General features: G+C 36.6%; 1 protein-coding gene across 1 annotated transcript; it reads left to right on the plus strand.

Annotated features, from left to right (window-relative positions):
* Positions 1-21,476: 21,476 nt before the first annotated feature.
* On the plus strand, positions 21,477-22,238 carry KRTAP24-1 (keratin associated protein 24-1). The gene has a single exon (XM_006155273.1). The coding sequence runs from the start codon at positions 21,477-21,479 to the stop codon at positions 22,236-22,238; it is 762 nt and encodes a 253-aa protein (XP_006155335.1).
* The last annotated feature ends 419 nt before the right edge of the window (positions 22,239-22,657 follow it).

A 22,657-nucleotide genomic window follows, 5' to 3' on the forward strand; every position in this document is an offset into this window, starting at 1 on the left:
ATTCTCACCAGCTGAGTAGAAAACGAGAAGAGGACTCAGAAAGATTTTTATTTCTCAGAGCTGAAGCAAAAGTAACCCTAGATTAAATGATGCTTTTAGTTCTACTTCCGGATGCTTACATGCAAGATGAAAAAAAAAATCAGACTGTTCCCAAGTAAATTACCTGTGCTGAATAACAATGCTCAAAAATATTAATAGAAATACAAGGATAGACAACACACACCAAAAAGTTAAATAAAAACATCTGGCATCAAATCCAAAGTTACTAAGCATTCAAAGAAGCAAGGAAATAAGACCTATGCATGGAGAAAATTAAATCAAGATAGAAACTAAGATAGATAAGATAAAGTTGATAGATTTATTAAGCAACAACATTAAAGAAGTTAGTATGACTGTATTTATATGTCTAAGAACTTAGAGAAAAGATTGTTCATGCTAAATAGAGAAAGAGAAGATATATATATAAAGACCCAAATCAAACATATAGAGATAGGACCAGCAGTTGGCATAATGGCTATGTCACTGGACTCCCATGTAGTAGACCACAGTTTGAGTCCTGGACCCGGTGACTTAAACTCACCCCGGGCGAATGTGCGTGCATGTCCAAGATCCTGAGAGGAGAATGGAGGAGAAGGGATTGCGGTGTGGCCTTCCTTCCCCCAGGGGTGGGGGCAGGGGTGGGGTGGTGATTTCTCACCTTCTGTTTCTCTGTCTCTGTCTTTCCGGCAAGTGCACATGCTCTATAGCAAAAACTTCTCAAAAGAAAAAAAGGGAGATGAAAACTATCATGACTGAGGTGGATAATACTATGAATGATATTAATAGAAAGTTGAACACTGGAAAAGAAGATATTAACAAATGTTCAGACATAGCAATAGAAACTATTCAAAATTAAACACAGAGAGGAAAAAATCTAAATAAAATAAATAAACAAGTTTATTGTGGGGGTCTCTACTAAATTCATGAATTCATAATATGTGATACACATAGGGCTAGAGTGGAGAACTGAACTTTTACCTCCTCTCGTATTTGGCTATATGATTCCTATTTGACTCCTGCGTAGACTCTAATCTCTGCTGTTTCCATGGTCTAGAAAATTCTGTGCCATCTCACTGTTTCTGCTCATTCTTTGGGAATTATGGCCCTGTGTGCTTACTGTGAGCCTGCCCTTACTGGTATATTCATTAAGCTCTGCATACTTTCACTGCTTTCCAGAAGAAATGAGTTCTTATGATTACCGTGCAGATTGTTCAAACAGCGGCACCAGTTAGTAGTTCATACAATATATCTCTTCATACTAGCTTCTCTGTTCATTTTTCCTTAGTCCTTTTCTCACTTGAATTACTGCTGGTAGCTCCAAAAATTGTGGTCTCTTGTTTAAAAAAATTTAGTCCTCTTCAATTCTTACTCTCAAGCTTAGCCATTTGTACCAATCAATGTACTCAAAATAACAAACTAACCTGTTTGTAAGTGGACCCAGCTTTAGAAAATACTTGGAACTAAAAAGGTTTTGTTTGTTTGTTTATTTGCTTGCTGTTACATTTATATGGCTCTTGAGGAGAGATAGTTAATATTTTTAATTTTTTGAAACTTTTGACATTTTATCCATACAGGCATTTGCAAATATAGTATATTGGAAGTAAGTCAGCATTACTTAGTACACTAAAAATACATGTGTATACTAACTGAACAACAAAAAGCAAAACTACTTTGTTTTACAGTGATAATCATTCTATGGGTATGTGATGGGAATCTAACCATGGATAATAACAATCTAGAATAGCCTCTATAGCATAACCACACCATCTCATGGTTGACTATTGATTATTTTAAGCATAAATCCATATCAGTAAAAAAGACACTTGAACTTTGCTCTGTATTTGGGAACTTAACTGTTTGGGGATTCCATGTCATTAGAGTACATCACTTTGCCAAATTAAAAGAGATGTGTGACCCATGGTAACCAATTTTATTTTTAATTAAATGGTCAGTTGGCCAATCTTTAAAAAAAAAAAAAAGGAAAAAAGCAAACTCCTCTACTCAATAATGAAAATTACAACCTGAATCACTCCATCTGCAATGTATCCAAAGATCATAAAATGTGTTTATATTGCTATCACTATTATAGTAATTCATATAAATGTGACTTTAAATATACATACACAAGAACAGATGTCCACTCACCATCAGAGTTGTTTTCTGTTGTCTCAAATGAGAAGACTTATCTAACTACCAAATTCATGTAAATGAGCCATGAGAGATTTTTGCATCTTCTAGCAGGAAATTTCAGCTATTTTTGAACTCTTTACTAAGAAATATCCATCCTCTGGGACCAGAAGTTGGCATAGTGACTATGTCACTGGACTACCACATAACTGACCATGGTTTGAGTCCTGGACCTGGTAGCTTAAACTCACTTCGGGCACATATGCATGTGTGCCCAAGATCCCAAGAGGAGAATGAACGAGAAAGGAATGTGATGTGGCTGTCCCCCCTGGAGGGTGATTTCTCACTTCCTGTCTCTCTCTCTCTCTCTGTCTTTCTGGTAAGTGCACACGCCCTATAGCAAACCCCCTCCCCCAAATAAAAAAGAAGAAAAGAAAAAGAGAAATATCCATCCTCCACAGGAGAATGCATGCCTTTTTTCCCATAAGCTGGAATTTAAAAGGACAATGTGTGACAGTAATCTAAAAAGCTGGCTCAATCACATCTACCTTGGCCAAGATGGCTGTACCTGACTAACTTTATAACCCACTTCATTCATGATGGGTTAGATGAACAATGGCCAAGGCCCTTCACATAATTTTTTTCCACTAAATCTTTAAAGATACTGGAGAAATTGTATTTAATGTGTGTATGAAGAAAATCAAGCTCAGAAAAATTATGTGAAAGAGCATTGTAAATAGATAGTGCAGAATCACAAGTTCTGGCTACATTTGCTCTGACCATAAATGCCAGCTCTTGTTGCTTCACCACTCAGTAAGATGATCCTCACACTTCAGAAGTGGGAGCAAGACCTCAATTCCATTTATTATCTATTATTTTCCCACTTCAATATGTACCACCAAAAGCATATTTCCAGAAATGCAATAATATAATAGTCTCCTTAATGAGACTCCTCAAGGAACTCATAAACGTCCATGTATCTAAATGATGTGGTTACGATTAAGTTACAGAGTTCAGCAACATTGCTAAGCTAAAAACATGTTTCTTTTTGGCAGACTAGACTAAGAATTCCCACTTCTTGTCCAAGTGTAAATGCATTCTGATTCCAAATAATTAACAGACAAATGAAGCTTTGTACAGCAACTCAATCATAAATTAAACAATCTTTCTTGATTAAATAATTAGAAAAGTCAGCTTTAGTGCCACTGTTTCTCTCTGTGCTAGGGCCTGCTCCTACCTCTCAGGAGTATGCTTTTGCCTTTACTCAATAACCTACCCTTTCCTTTTGGAAAAAAAAAAAATGTTTTTTCAAAACTCTTATGTATGGGAAGATATTCCTTGGAAAATAATAACAAAATAAATTATAAACATAAACACTGTCTATTTGCAATATCATGGTGAAATTTACTTACGCAAGCTTTCAAAGAAATACAGTCTCCTTTTTATATAGCATCAATCAAAATATGTGTGCTAATACCTTAAGTTTCATGCTAATCAAAGAATTATGACATACAAAGTCACTGGGTGAGGATCTTAGCAAAGATTGTTAAAACTTCTCAAGTCACCAGACTTCATTTAGAAAGACACATTTTTTAAAAAATCCATGTCAAGCTTCCCAGAGATCAATTAGATTTTAAATTTGTTTTTTCAACCTTTGTCCCTTTTAAAATTTTCTTTATCTGTTAGTGCTTTTAAATATTTATATATATGAGAAGCTTTCAAAAACTTTAAAATGGAAATAAAAAGTGGAAAACGGAATTAAAGTGCAATTTTATTTTGGAATGAAATATTTTTATTATCCATGCTTAGTAGGCTAGCCAGTGGTGTGGTGGCTGATGAGGCGGGATCTTACATAGACAATTTCAAGTCCCAGACCTGCCCATTTGAAAAAACACACATATATGCATGAATGCCCTAAATCCCAAGAGAATGTAGAAGAAAGGATTGTGGCATGGTCATCCCCCACGGGAGGTGGTTTATAACTTTTGTTCTCTCTCTCTCCTCTTTCTTTCTTTCTGGAAAAAAATAAAAACAATGATAAAAAACAATAATCCATGCATAGTTTTTATCATAATGCATATTTTTCTTGAAATTTTTGAAAACCCATCATACATATGTTGGTTTTATGAAATAAATGTCCATAAAAAGTTATTCTCAATTATCTGGCTCTATGTGAAAATCTCTCAAAAAAAAAAAAAGTTATTCTCAATTATCTGGCTCTACTTGTGAGTTTTTAATACCAATTCATTAAATAAAAATCAAGACTGGAACCAGCCAATGCATGGTGGTTAAATAGGCTGGATTCCATGTGCTCATACCAGGCACCGAGGCATGCATGCCCAAAATCCTGAAAGGAGAGAGAAATGGAGAAAGGACTATTACTTGACCATTCCACATAAAGAGTGTTTTCTTACTTTCTCTCTCTCTCTCTTTGTCTCTCACTCTAGTGAGATAACATGCCTTTTGACAAATTAAAAAATATGTGTGTGTGTGTAATATTAAACAAATAGTCAAGACTGATAAAGGAAAATAATTTCTTTTTTCATTGTTACTTACATTTAATCACCATGCATCTTTACAGTTTACAGCATGGCTTTTTCCCAGCACAAATACAGTGCTTATTAGTCAAGACCAAGATTGTACCATATACATTATCAGCAGCCAATAATTTTTTATTTTTCTGTCAATTAAATGTATTTTCCCCTTATCCCCCTCTCTCCCCCAATACCCACCCCTTCTTTTTTTTTTATTTAATCACATCTTCACAGTGTACATTTCTTTTTCCAGCACAAATATTATGCATGTCAGTCAAGCCAAAGATACTACTCTATAACTTATCAGCAAATAGCTTCTCAATTTTTTTATCAATAAGCATACTTTTATTTTTTTTCCTTCCCTCTCTCTCCCTTCCACACTAAACTTTTTCCCGTATTCTATTGATTTACAAAATATGTTTAACGAAAAATATGGACAAAGCTAGAATCTAGTTACAAGTGTCCTGTAATTTACTTCTGAAACTTTTTTTTCCTGGAACTTTTTTTAACTTAATTTAGATTCATTCCCTAAGCATCGTCACAGCATACAAAATGTGATTTCCCATGCAGAATATACTGCATAGTGGTTTAATCATGCATGCTATCGTCAAAAATTTTCCATTTCTAGTTATATATATATATATCCCTATTTCTTTCCCACCCTCCTCTCACACTATCTCTGGTGTCTGCAGTTGTCTTCCATTCCTTTCCTCCCCACATTGTATTGATCACACAATTTCTTAAATAATCCAACTACTTTCAATAGCAAGTTCATTTGGTAATTTCAAGAAAAGCAGTTTTAACTTAAATCAAAGAAATGCCAAGGACCTTTGCTTATAACTTAAAGCCAGGGAATAGATTAGGATTCTGTTCAAATGGTAGGTACATGAACCTATCGACAGCTCAAGACAGGACAAAAATCCTTAAAACGAGAACACAAAGCCTAGAAGAAAGTCAGCAACATTTTAGTCAAAAGTCATAAAATTCTATTTCACCAAATCAGTCTTATCTACTTTATCTTCTGTTGTTTGATTTTCCTGATTAAATTCTGGGATATAATATTCAAATCCAGACTTGTTCTTACTATTAAGTTCCAATCTTAGTATCTTGTCTTTGTCTGTGATTTTGGTCAATCTGGCTATAATGTGTCTTGGAGAAGATCTTCTTGGGTTGATTCTACTTGGTGTCCTTTGTATTTCTTGGGACTGGATCTTTGAGTGCCTCTCTAGGTTTGGAAAGTCTTCTTGCAGGATTTCATGGAATAGATTACCAATGCTCTTATGAGTCTCTTCACCTTCTGGGATGTCTAATATCTGGATGTTTGGATGTTTGATGGTATCTAGTATTTCTCATATATTATTCTCATTTGTTGGGACCATTTTTTCAGTCTTTGTAGTGGATTTTTCTAGGCCAGCGATTTTCTCTTCTATGTCTGAGATTCTATTTTCTGTATGATCTAATCTGCTTTTAACACTTTCAAGGGAGATTTTGACTTTCTGTATTATAGCCTTCATCTCTAACAGTTCCATTTGATTCTTTTGTAAAGTGTGTAATTCCTCTTTTAGATCTAGCAATAATTTCCTCACCTCCTGGAACTCATCAGCTCCTTTCTCTTCTGCAGTTCATTGTGTCTCTTCTCTTCTGCCTCTGTTAGCTTCGCCATTATGAATGTTCTAAATTCTTTATGACATTTCCATGATTTCCATTGAACTGTCTGTGATGAAGAGGATTATTCTTTTCCCTTGGAGGAGAGGTATTTTCTTGCTTTTCCATACTTCTTGTGGCCCTGAAGTGATTTCTAGTCATCTGATGGATGGTGTGTTTCTTCCTAATTTTTGAAGTTCAATCTGAACATTCAGGAGCAAGCAGAAAGAGGTGTCTGGAATCTCTTTGCCATTCTGTTGTGATCGCTTTGTGCAGCAGATTCAGTAGATATTGGGAAATATGTTAACCCTAATAATAGTTGGATGTTTGGCTATAGTTCCCTTAGATCCGTCTAGAAACACAGTAAATGAATATTTAAAAGTGGAGAGATGAGATAAAAGGAAACGAAAAGAAAAGGGAGAGAGAGAAAAAAATGACAACAAAGAAAAAGAAAAAAAAGGCAAAAAATTAAAAACTAAAAAAAATATTATTAGTTTTTTTTAAATAGCACAAAATAGAAAACCACACAGAGCCGCACGAAATCACTAGTTCTCAGGAGCCATGAGGAATCTCTTCTGATGGTCTGCCTCTTGCCTCTCCTGCCTAGGTGGGAAGGGGAGAGGGGATTATTAACAAGACAAAAGGCGGGGTTGAAAGCAAGAGAATACTTTACCTTAAAACATTTTCAAAATGAAAAATTACCCCCACCCCTTCTTATACTCCCTTCTCTTACAATCTCTTCTCTCCTCAGTTGCCCTCCCTGCTATTACAACTTCCAGTCTTTCAGTTTCTGCTGTAGAGCAGGGACATCCCATATATACTGAGCAACGACATACAAAGTCTGTCTTTATAGTCTGGCTTGCTTTGATTAGCATTAAGTCTTACATATTTGTCCACTCTGTATCAAATGTCAGTGTCTCACTGTTTTTTTAGAGCTGAGTAGTATTCCGTAGAGTATAAATGCCACCTGCTTTTGATCCACTAGTCTACTGGAAAACAATTTCAAAAGAAGCAGTAAATCTATACTAAAAGAGAAGTCAGACAAGGAAGATGAGGTTGACTTTGGAATAACAATTATTTGAAGAATGTGATATTGGTAATATATATTTTATTGATTGATGGGAGAACTGCTTGGTAGGCAACAAAGTAATGCTTTAATGAAATGCCATTCAAATGGTTCTCAAATGTGATCAGGAGGATGGGATACAGGGGATGCCAACATCCAGCAGCCAGTAGGTCCAGCAGATAACAATTGTACTTCAGGAACCTATTCTCTGCAATTTAATCGAGACCAGGTCTTACAACAATTGCTACTCTGGAAACTATAGCTCTCACTCCCTTGGGAATTCTTGCCATATTTCTATCACCTCACCTCCTCCTCTCTACTCCACTGAGGTGAAGGTAGAGATGTCCTCTGTTCTCCTAGTAGCAGCCTGTACTACAACCCACACCATGACAATTGCCATGAGCCCCACGGTCAGAACAATGCTGCTGTAATCCTTCTGACCACTCTCCTGTTGTTTCTTTTTTCTTTTTCTTTTCTTTTCTTTTTTTTTTTTTTTTTAGGGGTTTTTTTTGCTGCAGGGCATGGGACCTTGCCGGAGAGGAAGGAAGACAAAGAGAAAGCACCCCCACCCACCAGGGGGATTGGCCATGCCACAATCCCTTCTCCTCCATTCTCCTTTTGGGATCTTGGGCACACACATACACGTGCCCGACGTGAGTTTAAGCCACCGGGTCCAGGACTCAAACCATGGGTGACTACATGGGGGTCCAGTGACATAGCCATTACATTAACTGCTGGTCCCTCTCCCCTTGTTTTTGAAGTGTCCACATCACAACGAACTAGCTGTCTTCCCACCACATGCTATGGTTCCAGTTCCTGTCATCCAGCATACTGCAGCCATCTTCCAAGTTACCAGTCCTATCGCTGTCAACCTCTGGGCTATCTGACTTCTGGTCTGCAACCACTGGACAACCTGAACTATGCCCACCAATCACTGAGCTACTTGACCTATGATCGTCAACCTCTGAGCTACCTGTCCTATGACCGTCAACCTGGGAGCTACCTGACCTGCGGATGTCAGCCTCTCAGTTACCTATCTGATGGCTACAGATCTGTAAACTACACCTACAGCAATTTTCAACCATCCTCCTCTTCCTTGAGCAACTGGCAGTATCTTCATTAAAGAAAATGATCATGAATAACTGGAAATGACTTCGTGCTTACTGGCTTTGAGAGATCATTCAGCTTCATATTAATGACTTTTCTTATTTTATGTGATTTATTTCTTGTAATTCCGTACTAAATTCTCCTTAACAAGACTTTTCTTTGCCTCAAGTGTTCTTATCACTTACATGTATATTTTTAAAGCCTGTTGTTTTTCAACCTAGGTAAAATTCTTTTCTTCTTTTTTTTTTTTTTCTTTCCTTCATTAAATCACAGCTTGGCATACAAATTATGCTTTTCGTATGTTATCATTTATGTGTATTTTTTATAAAAATGTCTTTCTTTATTCATGATACAGTGCATGCATGCACACATGAGAGAGAAAGAAAGGGGAAAAGAGAGAGAAAGATGAGTACTCTTAACAGAGTCTGGTCATGCTGTGATCCTCCTCCTCTAGTTTTCCAGTCCTCCAGCTTTCCGTGCTGGGCACTCAAACATGTATCCAATTTGTTTTCCAGACCTAAAAGGCCAGGGACTCAAACTGTGGTCACCGTGTGGGATCCAGTATCTCTTGGGCAGCACATTTGCACTGTGCAGGGGAGTTAGCCCAGTGTGGACCTTATTTTATGTCTAGTTAAGATCCAAATCCACATGTATCTGTCCCAGAACTTATGTCCTACTTCACAGTCATTTACATGGTTTTCAAATAATCCAGGCCTGCTGCATGCCAATCTCTGAAAATAATCATTTAAAACACTGTGCCTTTTGTCTACATTTCTTGTGCCAGGCATTTAAAAGATATTAACCCTAATCTTTCTTATAACATAAAAGATGATTAATATTTCCTGTTGTACTAATGAGGAAAAAGGCTGAGTGAGATTAAATAAACCTCTCGACTAAGATCTCATTACTAGGAAGGAAAAGTCGAATCTGATTTCAGAACAGTATTATTTCTCCTATTATATATCGCTGAATGAACATTACTCCATTGACAGAGTTTTACGTCCTAGTGAATGTTGATTTAAGCAACCAGTCCCCAAAGAGTCAAAAGGCACTGAGGATTGAAATGCAACGTAATTGAAATAATGGATTGGTTCACAGTCTATAGAAACAGTAATATGGAAGCATAGAAATTATGTTGCTAATTTTAATATCCATTTATTTGAAATGACTCCTTCATTCAAAAATACAAAATAAAAGTTAACATATTAAAATGTGATAATAAACATAGAAATTACATTTATAACTGTAAAGTTCCTTTTGACTTTTTGGAGCCTCTGTCTTTGGAAGTTGTAGTATTTGCCAATATTGTTCAGATTACTTTGGCCTTTATGGTATCTAAATCAATAACATATGTAAATTAATTTTTTCAGTCCTACGTATACATAAAATGAGTTACAGAGATATTTTTTCAAAAGACAATTTCATTCATTGCTATATTTAAAAAATATTGAATGACTTCTATTTGACAAACATCATTCGACATACTATGATGTAGCAATGAACAAATAGAACTGATTCCCGTTCCTACTGAACTTACAGAACCATTGTTGTCTATAGACACTGCAAGGAATTATAAGCAAAATTAAAAATAATAAATTATTCATGTTTTCCCCCTTACATGGACAAAAGAACCTCAAAGCAGTATAGAGATGAACAATTACTATTAGAGATTGGGAAGGAGGAGGGTGGGGAAAAAGAGAATTGTTGTTTAACTGGAACAAAATTCCAGGTAAATAAGAAAAACAATAATATTACAAAATACAGTAATGAGAATGTGGTTAGCAACAACTGACTATATATCATAGAGTAGCTAAAAAAGATTTTAAATGTCCTCAATGCAAAGTAATGACAAATAGTTGAGATGATAGATTCACTATTACCCTAATTCAATCAATACACATATTATTGTACTAAATAAATCATATTGTAGCTCACAAATATGCATAATGAATATATGTTCATAAGAAATAATAAATTAGGACACGTGTTAGCTAAGTATATGTATTGATTTTCTGTATTTGTCATCAAGATGTAATAAATTGGTTGATGACACCATGCTTTTCTTAGTTACATATTTTGCATCTGACTTACATTTTAATTACTGACTTTTAATGATGGGATCATATTCAGTTTGATAACTCTAGACTCAATAGTACCCCGGTTACCTGATAGATTTCTGTACTAGTTCTTTAGGGACCAAATCTATTTTCACATGGTCTGAAAACAAAGACTTTAGTCTTCTTTCTGAAATCCTTATGTAGCATAACTACACACTGCAGAAGAGATTTTATAGCTAGCTGGTTATCCCTTGTCTTCAAACTTTATACAGAATGAGAGAAGTAAAAAGAAACTTGAACTAAATCATAAGGACTGAAGGTAAGGCACACACAAAATATTTCAGGTGGGAGTTATCAAGGTGAGAAAAGGAATCTTCTTTAGAAGCATGTAAGAGCTTGAAAGGCTTCATTTATCTGAAGGGCTTAAAGTTTTTAGAAGAGATGGGAAAATGTCAGATAGACTTCTCAAACTTATCTCAATGCTTGATGACTCCAATCTCTTCTATTTCTACCAGTAACAGGCCTCACGCTGATGTGATCTAAAGCTTTTTTTTTTTTAGAAGAATGTGGTACATTGACTTTTAAAATTCCAATGTGAGATGTCAAACATTTTTCTCCCACTGTCTGAAACCAAAAAGGTGAAATTCAGAGGAAGGAACTTATGGTACCTCTGCACCAAATAGCATTTTTTTGTGTGATGTCTTAAAAAAAGAAAACATAAAAAATGTATCACAAATGTGCCTTCTCTTTTTCTGTCCATTTCCTTCTCTCCCTTTGTATGTGCTTACATGGGTACTCATATGAGAACTCCTCACTTCTTGAAAAATTTTACAAGCAAATTTTAGTATCTTTTATAATTGAAAAAAAAAATCAGACTTCCAAACTCTTCAACGAACAATGCGGAGACCATGGGACTACTGCACAATATCAAAAGGTTCACCAAAAGAACCATCTATGAGACTCAAAGTGCCAAATACCATCTTGGAATCTTTATTCTTTTCCACTTATTCCCTACTACATCATCTTTGATCAACTGCGAAGAAGCTTGAGAAGAGATATTCTGGTGTTAGAAGGCAAAAAAACTCCAAGAAATTGTCTGTAAACATTAACTCACCCCTTTGGGGAAGAATACAAAGTAAGTCCAGAGATCATTCCTTCCCAGATCTCCGAGTAAGCACTCCTCGAGCATCTTTCTTCATGGGATATTAACATTTTACTTAATGTTTGCTCAGTTTACTTGCAGGAACACCAGAGTCTCCTAGTCAGTTGTCTGAGGTGAAGACATCCATTAATTCTGGAATGCTTGTGCATAATGTGATGGCTATTCACAGCATGCTTATCTCCTTCACTGAATACCACTACTAGGAATGTATGACGTTTTTGTTAGTAAAAACAAGTATGTCATCAATGTTATCATGTAGACTATCACATGCACTTCCTGAAGTCTTTGGAAATCCAATTCAAATTTAAATATAAAGAATATTAAGTTGTCAGGGTAGAGTCCTTTAAAATGTACTCTAATATGTGTATATAAAATTGACTGCCAAGACCAATATACTGAGAGCCACATCACACAATTACATTCTCAGCTGAGTGTGAGAAATATGAAATTATGTGGGCTTTTTTTTTTTAATCTGGCAAATCTAGTAAGTTTTGATTTTTGCAAACTACCTTCGTATTTTAGAAGGTCACCACTTCTTCCAAGTATAGCTGCATTAGGTCTACTCCTCAAAGATGAGGATGATGGCTTCCTAACTAGGCTGTTCCTTGTGAATAATAAATAACATAAACATGTCTTTGGATGGACTCCTTTTAATAAAGCGTTATTGAAGGGTGAGAACAGAACAAAGCAGATCAAATAAACAGCTGGTTATATTACACAATCTCAAGCTTGATAAACAGAAAAAAGGTTAGGATTGAAGATACATTGAAGATACAAACAGGACTAATTTTTTTTTATTTTAAAAAGAGATTTTCGCTATAAGGTGCGTGTGCTCACCAGCGAGACAGAGAGAGAGTGAAAAATCACCTCTGGAGGCAGGTATGGCCATGCCACAATTCTTTCTCTTCCATTCTCCTCTTGGGATTTTGGGCACATATGCACATCATGCCCAGTGTGAGTTTTAAGCCACTGAGTCTAGGACTCAAACCATGGTCTAGTCCATGGTCAACTCCATGTGAGAGTCCAGTGACATAACCATCTGCTGGTCTCCAAATAGGATTTATTTTATGGAGGAGTGAGGAGTCATCTTCAGAGACAACACAATGTTATGGAGGAGTGAGGAGTCATCTTCAGAGACTTCACAAAAAATTAATAAATGTTTTTCTGCAAATTAATCTAAAACCTGGGGAGCAGAGAAGTCTGTATATGTAGTCAATAATATATAAAAAATCTTGTCTAGTTTCATGCTGACTTAGACAAGCTGCTTTTTTCTGAAACCCTTACTTCTGCTACATTACAATGTCCCCAGACTCTGTCACACAATCCATCAGTTCTCAGGCTCCTGCCAAGCATCAGTGCGTATCAGACCTCAGAGTTATTTACCCAGTGGTTTTGCTGGCCCCCTAATCGCCTCTCCTTTGACCAGTGACCTCTGAGCTTCATCTTCTGTGGCTATAGACTGCTGAATTTTGTGTCCAACAGCATCTGTCCTTTGTGGTATCTGTCCTACAGTTGTTGACCTGCAGGTTATGTGTCTAGAGAACTACGTGCCTAATAGTTTTCACCTATTTCTTACATGTACAGCAGTTTACAACCAGCTTGTTCTTCCTTAAGAAGGTGGCAATCTCTACTAGGAGATTGTGCTGACTTTCATCTCAGGAACCCCAAATTATGCTGATTTTGTATCCTAGCTTTGAAAAGAGATTTCATTTTTAGGTAGATGGGTTGTTCTTAGTCTGATGGATCATTGTGACTCTAGTTCAGTTGCTGTTTTAACCTATAATGCTTTTCTGAAGAATTATTTATTCAATTTTATTTATTTATTTATTTACTTACTTATTTATTTATTATTTTTCGATTTGACTAGAGAGAGAGAAAGGAGGAAGCTAAGAAAGGAAGCTGCCAGGTCCAGGAGCTGAACTGCAGCACCACACCAGCTGCCAGTTCCTTGACCTGCAAATAGTTTACTTGACCCAATTCTAAGAAATTTAATTGATTTTTTTTTTCACTAGAACATGCCTGCAATCTAGGGTTTTTTTTAACTTGTATGCGATTAACACGTTCTTAAATAGAAAGAAAGTTTTTGTGGTTATTGTTAAATAAAATTGTTTTATCCTTATTTGTTTATTTTTATTTCCCAAAGGGCGCAGAAACAGATACAGGGAGAAAGAGAGGGAGAAAGCATTCTTGGGTGGGTTGTGGTCATGCCATGGTCCTTTCTCCTTCATTTCTTTATCCTGTCAGTATTTGGGGCATGCATACACCTGTGCCTGTCTTATGTTTAAAGTTACAAGGTTCAAGACTTAAACCGTATGTCAGCCATATGGATTCCAGTTCCCTTATGAAGCATGGGTCCAAATCTGAGTAAAATTGCTTCAAATGATTGAAATAATAGTACCTTTTTGTGTTCTTTATTATCCTCAGTGAAATTACGGTCTCTCAGTTTTATTAAACAAACATATTTGAAAACAAAGTGTTTGAAAAAGCAGGTAAGATAGATCTTTTCAAAACCTGATTGAGCATGTCATATGTCATACTACATGAGCATTAAATGTGCTCTTATATTTTCTAACACTTAGAAAAAGAATCATGCGTGTTCTTTAATCAGAATAGCCATAACAACAAACAACTCTTAATATTCCGGATGTTCAAAGTCACCATAATGTACTTATCGCTTATACCATGTACTCATTGTTTCAGTTCCAAAGCCATTCTTATTCCGGAATCCAGATACAGAGTTTTACTTCTGAAATATCAACCAGGACAGGAAGAGGGGAAAATGGCATGGAGAATCAAAAGTCCACTGCATATATCTTCTAGGTATATAGATGTCTTATTATCATTGAACAGAGCAAGTTTCAATGTCCACCCTACTTTATGGGATTAACTGCAAAGGAGTTACACAAATGTCAGTCACAGACAGTGGAAGACACAGTATTACTGTTCCCTCTTGAATTAAACTAAAGAAGTTCCTTCTCCTGCCTTCTTCATGAATCTTTGCACAGACAATGTTACTGTTACTTGAACTCTCCTCTCTTGCAAATATGTATATAGCTAAATTATTAATTTTTTCTTCCATGTACACATTGGGAACTTATTCTTACAGGCAACTTTTCATAACTCAGTAACTATAAACACCATGTCAATCGACTTCAATTTGACAGACTTATTGCTAAATGGTCGATAATCTTTCAATTCACTTATGAAAAATATTGTTCTCTGCAAGTTTGCAGATAAAAAATTCAAAGAAAGCAATTTACCAAAATACCACGTAACTTGTAATCCTAAGACTTTTCTTTATCTTCCATATTATCTATACTTTTCTTCATTCAAATGATGACTAATCTGGAAGCCATTTTAAAATCATCAGTACGTCGGTGACCATGATCTTCGGCTCTAGAGCTACGAAAGCTAAACAGCAAAGAAATCTGTTCCCTCTCTGGAGCCAGACAGTAGTATGGTACTAAAATGTGGTGCTCTACAAGGCAATCCTACATGGGAAGGTTTCAGGTTCAAATCCAGAGACCTCCATGAATACATTAGGCACATGCTTGCCATGATCAAGGCTGAATGAAGTCTAGGAGTGGATCATGGTATCAGGACCTTATTGGGAGTTCTTTATCTCTCTGTCTCAGTCATAGAATGAATAAATAAATAAACTTTTTTAAAAAGAATTATTTATTTATTTTATTTTATTTTATTTGTTATTATGATATATTTTTTAATTTGACCAGAGAGAGAGAAAGGAAAAGTAAGAAAGTAAGCAACCAGGTCCAGGACTCAAACTGCTGTTGACCATGTGGGAGTTCAACTCTTTACCACCACTCTATTTGCCAGTCCTAATAAATAAGTGTTTAAAAATCAAAATTATTTCAGGCCAGCATATTTTATAGTGGTTATGTCATTCTACTTTTCACATAGCTGACTACGATTCAAGTCCTGGACCCAGTTCCTTAAAACTCATAACAGGCATATGTGTGTGCATGCCCAGTATCCCAGGAGGAGAATGAAGACAAAGAGATCATGGTGTGACCCACTTTCTCTGTCACTGTCTCTGTCTCTCTCTCTTTCACTCTCTGGAGAGCACACACACCCTAAAGCAAAAATCTCTAAAAATAAATTTAAAAATAACAAATAAATAAAAATAAAAACTATTTCTTTCTTGCCACAACTGTGGCCCCCTCTTTCTCTCTAGCTGAACTTTAACAGTATGTCCCTTATGTCCTCTCTAGGAAGGAGTCTTACTTCCCATTGGAAGGTAGAAAATATCTTTGAGGCCACCAAATAGCATAGTGGTTACATTGCTGGACTGACACATGGACAACGATGGTTTGAGTCCCAGACCTGGTGGCTTAAAACTCACGCCAGGCGCGTGTGCGTGTGTGCCCAAGATCCCGAGAGGAGAATGGAGGAGAAGGGATTGCAGCGTGGCCATCCCCCCTGGGGGGTGATTTCTCACTTTCTGTCTCTCTGTCTCTCTTTGGGAAGTGCATGAGCCCTAATGCAAAAACTTCAACAACCACAACAAAAAACTTCAATTATCCCAAATTATATTTTTTTTTTTTGAGAGAGAGATATTTTTGCTGTAGGGTGCGTACACCCAAAGGACAGAGAAAAACAGAGAGAAAGAATGTGAGATATCAGCCCCCAGAGGGAATGGCCACACCACAATCCCTTCTACTCCATTCTCCTCTCAGCATCTTAGACATGCACGCACATGCTCCTGGCATGAGTTTCAAGCTGCCAGGTCTGGGACTCAAACTGTGGTCTATTATGTGGGAGTCCAGCAACATAACTGCTATGCCATCTACTAGTCCCATCCCAAATTAAATTTATAAGATCAACTTATGTAGATCATAACAAGTCATTTCCTCTAAAGCTTAGCCTATCCAGAAGCATTCCCCTTCTTTCTTTGTTGTCTTTCTTTTTTTTTAATTTAATTATCTAATTTTTATTTAAAAATTTTTTTAGAGAAAAGGTTCTTGCTATGTTGCCCCAGTTGACTCTGAATTAGTGATTCTCTTTCCTCAGCCTCATGCATAGTTGGGACTAAAGGAGCATACACCACATCCACGTTCTTCCTTCCTTTTTTTTTTTTCTTTTCTTGCTTTTCAGTTTTTCTGGTACTAATGAAGACAAAATGGGTTTTAGATGAGATCCCATAATAATATAATAATAGTAATAGTAATAACACTAACAAAGAAAAAAGATTATAGGATTAAAACAATGTCAAAAGTTGACATCAAACATCAATTCCGTGCTATTTCCCTGTACATGACTAATTCATAGCCACTTAGGGAAAAACAAAAGCTACCAATGAGAACTACCGTTAGTTCCATTTTGAAGATGTGACAATTCAGTTCCAGAAGCATTTTGTGCTTAGTCGAGCACCAGAGATAGGATTAGAGTCCCAGAAATCTGAATAGTAAATCCTTATTCTCAATATTACCTATGCAACCTTCCATCTAGTAATATGTGACACAGAAGAATATGGCTTATACAAGAGTCATGAGTGATCTGATGTCAAACAACACACTCTTCTTAACTATATGAAAGACTAAGACAAATAGATTGTTTAAATGATACTTGGCAAAAGAGTGATTTATATCTCATTAAGATACAGTCACGACAGCTCTATCTCAAAATGTTAACTCTGATTACAGCTGTATCTCATTACATATGTGTCCCTGAAAAGTTAAGCATGAGTCAAACTCTAATTCCTATCTTTCCTTTAATGCATGTTATCATTTTTAAAAATATTTTATTTTCATTTATTTCTGTTTTCAAAAATTTTAATTTTGTTCCTCTGCCCTTCAGCTTTTGAAACTATCAATGATCTATTAAGCCAACAACATAAATACGATTATATATATATATATATATACATATATATATATATATATATAGTGTCACCAAAGAAGATAAAATTTTTTGTGACCTAAAAGGCTAGAAGGTGTCCTCCATTATTTTCTTTAAGAGCCACTTCCTGGAAAATTTAGCTTTCTTTAATCTTCTATGTTTACCCTAAAGGATTTTTAACCTTTGGGTAAAATCGAGAAATAGTTTCATAACTCTTTTTTAATGAGTTGAAAGGAATCTGCTTGCTCATTAGATAAAGGGAGTTTGTTTCTTATTTCTCTGAATTATCTTTTGGCTAGAAAGCTTATCCCTTACATCTTAAACTTTCCCTAGATACAGAGCACAAACTCCTCAAACTGCATAAAAACTATCTATTAATTACAATTTTCTGACATAGTATATTTATTTCTTCTGACAGCTATAACAAATTATCACAAACTCCACAGCTTAGAACAACAGGACTTCATTTTCTTACCATTCTGGATGCCAAAACCCCAGAAACTAGTTCTTCTGCTCTAAACTTGAGGTGTCCACAGGCTCATTCCATCTGGACTCTAGGGGAAAACGGTTCGCTGCCTCTTCCACTTTCTGAGATTGCTGCCATTCCTTCACTTGGGCCACGTACTCCAACTCTGCTTTTGTCATCACATTCCTTCTTGCTCTCTGATCTGCTTACTATTTCTTTATGAGGACCACTGTGAATACACCAGGCACACCCAGATAATTCATCTCAAGATCCTTAGTTTAATCACCCTCACAAAGCCCCTTTTCCCAAGTCAAGTGGTATTCACAGATTCCCAGACTGAGAGATCTCCAAAAAGTTTATATAAAATGTGTATTACAGGGACTGGCAGGTGGCCTGGTGGTTAAGGGCCCTGGATTCTGACATGGTCAACCATGGTTTGAGTCCTGGACCTGGCGGCTTGCTTTCTCACTTTCCCTCTCTCTTACTCTGTCCCTCTCTGGTCAAATCTGAGATTGCTGCCATTCCTTCACTTGGGCCACGTACTCCAACTCTGCTTTTGTCATCACATTCCTTCTTGCTCTCTGATCTGCTTACTATTTCTTTATGAGGACCACTGTGAATACACCAGGCACACCCAGATAATTCATCTCAAGATCCTTAGTTTAATCACCCTCACAAAGCCCCTTTTCCCAAGTCAAGTGGTATTCACAGATTCCCAGACTGAGAGATCTCCAAAAAGTTTATATAAAATGTGTATTACAGAGACTGGCAGGTGGCCTGGTGGTTAAGGGCCCTGGATTCTGACATGGTCAACCATAGTTTGAGTCCTGGACCTGGCGGCTTGCTTTCTCACTTTCCCTCTCTCTTACTCTGTCCCTCTCTGGTCAAATTAAAAAATAAATAAATAAATTTAAATAAAATGTTTTAAAATGTGTATTATAAAAAACCTATACATAGATTAAAAAAATCTTTATACTGAAGCTTATACTTTAATTCAAATTTTCAAGAACTTTTGAAGTCCTTTTATATTAGGAGATGATATCTTGGTTGATTTGGGGGCAAGACACTACTGAGACTTCCATGAATAGCAAATACTGAATTCATAGAATTCATAGAAGAAAAGAGCCTGTCAATAATTAAATGAAAATATAGGTTAATACATATGCTTCTCCAAAATCTGTAGAAGACAACATCACCCACAGGACAAAGACCCTTACTTTTTGCTGAAGCCTGTTATTGTTACCAACCTTACATGTGCTCTGTCACTGATGTGGTCTACTCAGGCGTTGTCAAAGATGGAGAATAAAGTAGAACAGAATTCTGTAGAGATGTCACTTACAGAGAATGGTGAAGAGAATGGGGGTGGGCAGTGATGGGTAACTATGCACATCTTATCTGAGTGGATAAGAAAATAAACCATAAAAGCAAATGAAAAGAGTTGAGCTAACTCCATGGCCTCTGCAATTCTCAATGTTTGTTTAGAATATTATCATACTGAAAATAAACTTAAGTATGTTGTAAAGTCTTAAGCTTTCATCAATTGTGTGAATTTTTACATTATTTTCTTGGACTTACACTTTCATGAATACCATTCATTTAAAATATTTTACCGATTAGTACTAAGAAGGAAGGGGAGGATGTGGGTTTTAAAGCTGAATTATCTATTCTGTTGCTGTTTTCCCTCAAAACTGCTTACTATAGGACGCCTAAACTATAAGACTAGAGGTACCAGAGGTGTGATAGAGGGATGCAAAAAAGAGGCTACATTCATCTCAGAACTATTCTATGTATCACTAGGGGACAGTAGCTTAGAAGAAAGTTGGCTGTCAACTGCCTTGTCTTCTTGCTAGTCTACCTGCCTCAGGATTGAATATTTCTGCCCAAATTTGTAGGGCTTTTCCATAGCTAAAAAATTGACTAACAATATGGATCCCTGTGTCTGACCCTTTTCACCTGAAAAGGGTGAAAGTAGATAAAGTAAGACATATTTAATAGAGATTTGCTTATTGTCATTTTACAAATAAATACTGAGAGATATGTTAAGAAAATTCAGATTTAAGAAAATGTTTGGAGAATATTTGTAGGTTTAAATTGGTATGCACTTTTAAAATCTAGCTGAAAAGCAGAGAATAGCAAAGGAAATCTAGTAGTCTCCTATAATGACAATCCCTAGAGCTGATTTTACCTACAGAAGTCAGTACTGTCCTCTATCTGAACTCACATCTGTCAGTAATTCAATGCAGACTGCAAAAATTAAGTGCAATGTATATTTTTAAGAACTAAAATATCAAATTTTCAGCTTAAATTGAAATATTTTAAAATATCCTTTAGCCTTTAGATAAAGAATAAAAAGTGCTATTTACTATGTACAGTGCCTATAAAAGTTATATAGGTTATTCAAATAAAAGTTTTAAACATTGTTGTTCCCTTTTGTTGGCATAGACCAAAAATAACTTTATTCTTAAACACAGGAATGAAACAAAACCTAAGCGCAAATATATGTCAAGAATAAATAAAAATTTATTTGGGAAAAATAATATACATTTGACAACAATTGGTCTTTCTAGCAGAAAGAATAGAATAAATTGGTAATGTTTAATCTTGGTCTTTTAGGAAGGTAATATCTTGAGAAACTGGGTTTCTTTGATACTACATATTGCAGAAATGCTGTAAGAACAGAACTTCATAGAAGTCTCTTGGTTGCTTAGCAACTACTGACCCATGGGGACAAGTTCATTTTTAGCCTGGCGTAGGTCACCAAGGCTCACTGGGATTGCTGTGAGTATTACTTATGGAATTCTGCAAACACATTAGATGAGAAGTTGTCGCCAGGGTATGGCCTGGAAAATGTAAAAGTATAGCACATACTGAGAAGAACCAATTCTTCCTCTTAATAGGTCAATGCCTCACCTTTTCTTTTGAGCAACAGCATTGATACAGCTAAATTATGTGGCTTATTTCAGAGTGTAGAATCAAGTCCTACAGCATTTTTCAATAGCTAAAAGAATCAAAAAGTACAGGTTCCTTGCTTTACTTGAATCCTTATTAACTTTTTAATAACCATGCTGTAGAAGCCCATAGACACATGACCTCTTGTTAACTGCTGATTAACAGAGTTTGCCTTCTAACATTAAAATCACTATTGACTGAAGCTATGGTCTACAGATAATAATTGATGGGCGATGGGTAAAGTGGCAATTAAAGATATTTTGAAGAATAAAAATAAACTTATTTCTTCATGTGTGTAAAGATATCAGCAGGTGTGGCTAGACAACACACTAATGAGATGTTGCTGTGTTATGGTTCCTGGAAGAGAGAAGGAAGAGAGTCTGGAGAGGCTCCTGACAATTGCCTGGGAAGATATAAAAGGTCCTCAGACCACAGCCACACCATTCCTGCACAGCTGCCATTGAGCATGCACTCAGGATCCATGTCTCATCTGGGATATCCTGGGGTTTGCAGGGCCACATCCTACAGAACTCACTGTTACTTCCCAGTGACTCAACCTGTTGCTCTCTGCTCCAATGATGTAAGCCCTACCTTTGGACACTGCTTACCCAGTAGCTATCAAGGAAATCTCTGGCTCCTGGATCACTGCCAAGAATCCTACTGTGAACCGCCAAGCTGTGAATCTCCCAGCTGTGAAACCAAGACCTGCACTACGAGTTGTGACCCATCGAACTCCTGTGTGCCCTGCATCCTGCCATCTGTGGGCCAAGTTGTCAGTGGCTGTGAAACTACTGATATCAGACCCAGCGTCAACTGTAGCCCATATTCGCAGACTAAGGGGTATGTATCCAATTGCTGCACACCCACTCAATGTGCAACCAAAGCCTGCCAGACCCTCTACAATGGCTCCAACTGCTTTGGGCAACTTAATTGCTTCTCCAAGAGGCTCCGACCCCTCAATCACTGCAATGTGCGTAGTTTCGGGTATAGAAGCTACCAAAATCTTGGCTTCATATCCAACAGCTTCTCGACACCATGCTATGCTGCCAGCACCTTCCAACCCCAAAGCTATTTAATAAGAAATTGCCGATATCCAAGTTACAGGCCTATGAGCTGCCAACCGTTGAGTTATTTATCTAGAAACTGCTGGTCTCTGAGCTGTATTCCTAGCACCTTTCCACCTCTGAGATATTTATGCAGTGGTAGCAGACCTATGCATTGCTATTGAATATCTCCCAACATTTATAGTGGTTGGAAATTGCCCAGCGGAGCAGATTCTACTAAATGGTAGTATCTCCAATATTCTGCTGAATAATTTTATACTTAAGAATCTTGTTGCATTAAGATGACCTAACATTAACCTCAAATACAGCTTCAGGTTTATTAACCACAACTATGACCACCTGCTAGCTTTTTAGCTTTTCTGTTGCTCTGCTCATGCCCTTTATGTTAAAGGCCGATCCTGAAGGTAGTGTTAAGAATTTCTGAGGCAGACCCTGGTGGACTCACTTAAGGAACTCCACGTGAAATGCAGCCATTATCAGCTATCTTACTTGACTGTTACCATCACTTGTCTCCCAGAGCGATTATCACCTACCTGTTTTTGATGAAATGGAACCTCCTTGGTTTGACTGCTGATTATAGCAC

This window comes from Tupaia chinensis, unplaced genomic scaffold (genome assembly GCF_000334495.1).
Source record: "Tupaia chinensis unplaced genomic scaffold, TupChi_1.0 Scaffold000443_1, whole genome shotgun sequence".
Lineage (NCBI taxonomy): Eukaryota > Metazoa > Chordata > Mammalia > Scandentia > Tupaiidae > Tupaia > Tupaia belangeri.